The sequence below is a fragment of the Selaginella moellendorffii genome, unplaced genomic scaffold (genome assembly GCF_000143415.4).
Source record: "Selaginella moellendorffii unplaced genomic scaffold, v1.0 SELMOscaffold_187, whole genome shotgun sequence".
Lineage (NCBI taxonomy): Eukaryota > Viridiplantae > Streptophyta > Lycopodiopsida > Selaginellales > Selaginellaceae > Selaginella > Selaginella moellendorffii.
The window spans coordinates 81,688-85,815 of NW_003314447.1; the positions used below are offsets into that span (position 1 = coordinate 81,688).

Genomic DNA, 4,128 nt, shown 5'->3' on the forward strand with positions numbered 1-4,128 from the left:
CCAACTTCAAGAGTCGCCAATCTTCCTAGTGGAGGCTCTTCTGATGACATCATTTCTTTTCAAGTGTGGACCTTATATGGAGGATCTCCTCTCAATTGCAGCTTAGTCTTAGAGCCTTCATCATGGTACTCCAATGAAGCATGTGCATTCTATGGCATCCATGACCTTTGAAGTGGGAACAATGATTATGAGTGAGAGTAGCCCAGCCTCTTTATTTGATTAGACTACTTGTACTTTCATAGATTTCCAAGTATTATTGCTTGCGCTATCTTGCGCCATACTACAAACTTCCAACTTTCCAACATGGACAAGCTTCATGCTTGTGACATGGAGATCCTTGCCCTTGATGAGCAATGTAGGGCTTCAATTGAGCAAACCAAGGCAGACATTGACTCCAAAGTTCCTAGTTTAATCATCTTTTCTCCTGAACAACTTGTCATCCTCCAAATTTTCTTTACAGTGGCTTAGCCTCTACTTCATCTAGTGCTAAGTGGAGGGTGGTTCCTATATGCTTGCCAATAAAATTGGCCATGAGCTTCCACATGCTCACAATCATCACCACCTCAAAGCATTAATGTAATGACTTCTTTTTTCTTTTTTCCCCATTTTCTTTCACCTCTTCTCTTTTGTCTTCAGGTTTTACTACCTTGGTGCATGGGTTCCAGCTTGGATTTCAGCCACAAGGTTGCATCAACTTTTTTCATATATGAGCTTTTACGATTTCTTGGTGAGTTCTCAATTGTTTTCTGGATCTATCACTTTCACTTTATCCCATCATTCATCACTTTTTTTTTATCTCAAGCCTTCCTAGTGCATTTTGCTCTATCACAAATGTATATTGCAACTTTCCATGCCAACTATATGTGCTAAATGACAATTATCCAAGGCTCAAAACTCCACTAAAAGATACTTGAACTTCAAGACTATTGCACTCAATATACATGCTAATAAGAACAACCTGGGTAGAGACAAAATTGCTACCTGGCAAAACATCAACTCATTTTGTCCCTTCTAGACATAAGTATGCATAGAGGTGGATTGCTTGCTTACCACACTCAATCATCGTGTTTCATCCTGCTCAATCAAATGCATCTCAATGAGCCCACACTTTCCATACATATAAACTCAACTACTAGAAAGAATTCAAGCACACATTTACTTGCCCTTGGAGAGAATCTCCCAGCACAGTGCAAACACCCATGGCCTTCAGAAGAGTGATCTCATTGCCCTCCATGCCTCCAAGGGTGCGAACTCTTACTCCAAGTACGTTTCTCAGTGGTCGAGGCTTTTGAGAGGTAAAATCGAACCCTATCCTCCTTTTGCCCTTTCTTTTGTCGATCTTCCATCCTCAAATCCCGAAACGATGATGAAAGAATCGCTTGGAACAGGTCCGGAAGTTTCGAATCAAAGAAATGGCAAGGGCGATGGAACAACGAGCGCTGGGGCGTGGGCGATCCGATCGCGCAGCCCACGTCGTTGGCTGGACGTCGACGTCCACCTCTGGAAATGCCGTGAGCTCCACTCCCACCAGCGGCGGTTCGGTATGCTCTCTCGGGCCTCTTTTGCGCATCGATCAACTTCCTCGAATTGCCAACTACGTTCTTGGGGCCGTGGTTCTCGTCGAGGCCCGAGGCAAACCGGACAGGAGGAGGAGGAGCTTTCGACGCTCCTGGCATGAAGAGGGTGGTGAAAGGAAAGAAATGGAGCAAGAGCGAGCACTCCCGAGAGAAGCACTCTGTAGAATGCCACGGCTCACGCCATGGCTCACGCTTCTCCCATGTAGAGACAAGGCTGGGCTCACGACGCTCCTGGACAGGCAGACGATTTACAGTGGTATGTACCATTCCCAGAGGCTGCTTATCACTTCCGGTGACTTCGATCGGGACGAAGAAGGCACGACATTGGAGCAGGTTGTTTTCCGAAAGCTGCAAGACTGGACACTCTCCAGCATGTTTGGCTCAAAGCTGGTAGGCAAGTGCCCGCTTGCAACTACAAGTAGTGTCTATCTGGAGCTGGAGGAGAGCTTGGCGAAGCACTTGGCTGGAGATCTCAGCGAAGAAACAGGCATCAACTTCGCGGACAGTCGTGTTTTCAGTCTCAGCCCTGCTCCAAGTCGGGTGCTCGCGTCCTCTTCAGGCTCTCTTTTTCTGGCACACACAGCGAGCTCAGCCCCGGTGGATTGGTCTCCGGCTCGGGCTCAGTTCTACACAAGCTGGTACTTGGCTGGCAGCGGGAATGCAAGGGGATCCATCGTCATTTCGTTTCGGGCAAATGATGGTTCTTCCCGGGACTGTTACTCTCCAGGCATCGAGGCAGGCGAGGATGATACCGAGGTATGTTCGTTTGAATGGCCACACGCTACAGGTTTCGTTGGATTGCCGAAACGTGGAGTTTTGGGACTGATGAGATTCACACCAGCAGAAGATCGCAAAGCTCCTGCGGCTGTGGAGATTGCTCTGCGAGTTTCTATTGCAACCCAGGCCATAACTCTTGACGATCCATTTCGATTCACAACCCAAGAGGGGGCTTTGCCAAGGACGAAACGCCGAGCAGCACGAATGCGGGGGATAATCTCGTCTGGTGGGCGATCTAACAAAAACGCCATGGATTTCGCAAAGACCCCTGTCATATGGTTCAAGTACATGGTATGATTTTTTTATTCCGGGAACCCGGTTGCCGAGATGATGGCTATCAGGTAAGTGTAGAGGTAAACCGTTGTAGAAGACCCGGGTTCGATGCCGAAGGGTCCACTCAACAAGGACTTTTATGCAAAAATTTTGCTAAATAAGGAGCCATTATTCTGGTTCGCCGGCTCACAAAAACAGCTTAGACCAGTCATTTAGGACATCGGTCTCCCAGAACAAACGTTTCGGGTTCGATTCTCTTCCCGATATTTGTAAATACCAAATACTGAATCATCGTCGATCATCAATGCGGATGCTCTGGCATCGGGAGCACCTCAGCCTTGCGCAGATTGACGTGGGCAAGCTGGAGACTGCTGTGATAATCCATTTCCTGGCCTATCGGCGCAGCGGCGGCTCCAGCCCTGGCAGCTGGTTCTCTTGTCTCGTCTGATTCCATTGACAAGACATGATCGATCGCAGGCGCTCCTCCTGTCGCTCCTCCTCCTCCTCGCAGTGTAGCTTTCTCGACGCTGACCTTGTGTTTGGCGCCCTGGCGGCGGGATACGTTTTCAGGGACCAAGGTTGAGAGGTATGAACTTCCAGAGAAGTAGACTTTGTAAGCTTTCGGTGTGATCTTTCCAGGTTCAGGGCTGTGCTTGGAGCATCGACGCCACACATTCACCATCCATTCCTGTCACGAACAGGCAATTCCATCCTCAGGCAGCTCAAGTGGACGAAGTTCTCCATGTGCCTGGTGGGTTTGGGGGAATCAAACAAGCCCGCTTTTTCTCCCGAGCTTGATACTCCTCCCGATTTTAGCACCCAAAAATCACCCCGATTCTTGAGACGCATCAAGGATATTTACTAGCCAGACTTCCATGGTGTCTACATGAAAGGTTTATGCGAAGGAGGACGCCACCCTCACTGTCAGCTTTAACACTTTCTCAGCAAGAGCGTGGTCGAGGCTTTTGACAAGCGCCAAAGGGGTGATTACAGTTCCCTAGGATCACCCCCGCATTGATCTGCCACAGGAGAACTAAATCTCTCGTGCCTCTTGATTATTGCTAGTGAGAGCAGCAGGAGCTTGATGGTGCAGAACTACCACTTTCTGTTCTATCTGGAAGCGTCCCAGTTGTCACCGCACCAAATGCCACGAACTTTCTAGGGCATAAAATGAGTAACTATCACAAATATTCTTTTGCATAGCTCGAACCAAGGCACCACTGGACTACTGATCTTTCATAACATTATTAAGAAAGGAAGGCTTTAATGTGAAAAAAGCCTGATCTTGTCCATAACCAATAGGAGGTGGGATACAGGATCAGCAAGCAATCCCAAAGTGTATGTGACATTTCTACTTTCATACTTTTTATGCTAGAATCAGTGCATCTTAGATTCTTTGACAAGGAGAGGCACTAAAATAGCATCAAACTTGTAAATAGGTACTGTGCATCACCTTGACCACATCAAAATAAAAAGTAATACTGTGTTGATCTCCAGAAAA

At 47.6% G+C, this 4,128-nt stretch overlaps 1 protein-coding gene across 1 annotated transcript; it reads left to right on the top strand.

The window, feature by feature from the left end:
• Nucleotides 1-1,553: 1,553 nt before the first annotated feature.
• LOC9637984 (GPI transamidase component PIG-T) lies at nt 1,554-3,561 on the top strand. Its single transcript, XM_024667702.1, has 2 exons — nt 1,554-3,213; nt 3,267-3,561. The coding sequence occupies exon 1, from the start codon at nt 1,701-1,703 to the stop codon at nt 2,649-2,651; it is 951 nt and encodes a 316-aa protein (XP_024523470.1). The 5' UTR covers nt 1,554-1,700; the 3' UTR covers nt 2,652-3,213; nt 3,267-3,561.
• Nucleotides 3,562-4,128: the final 567 nt, after the last annotated feature.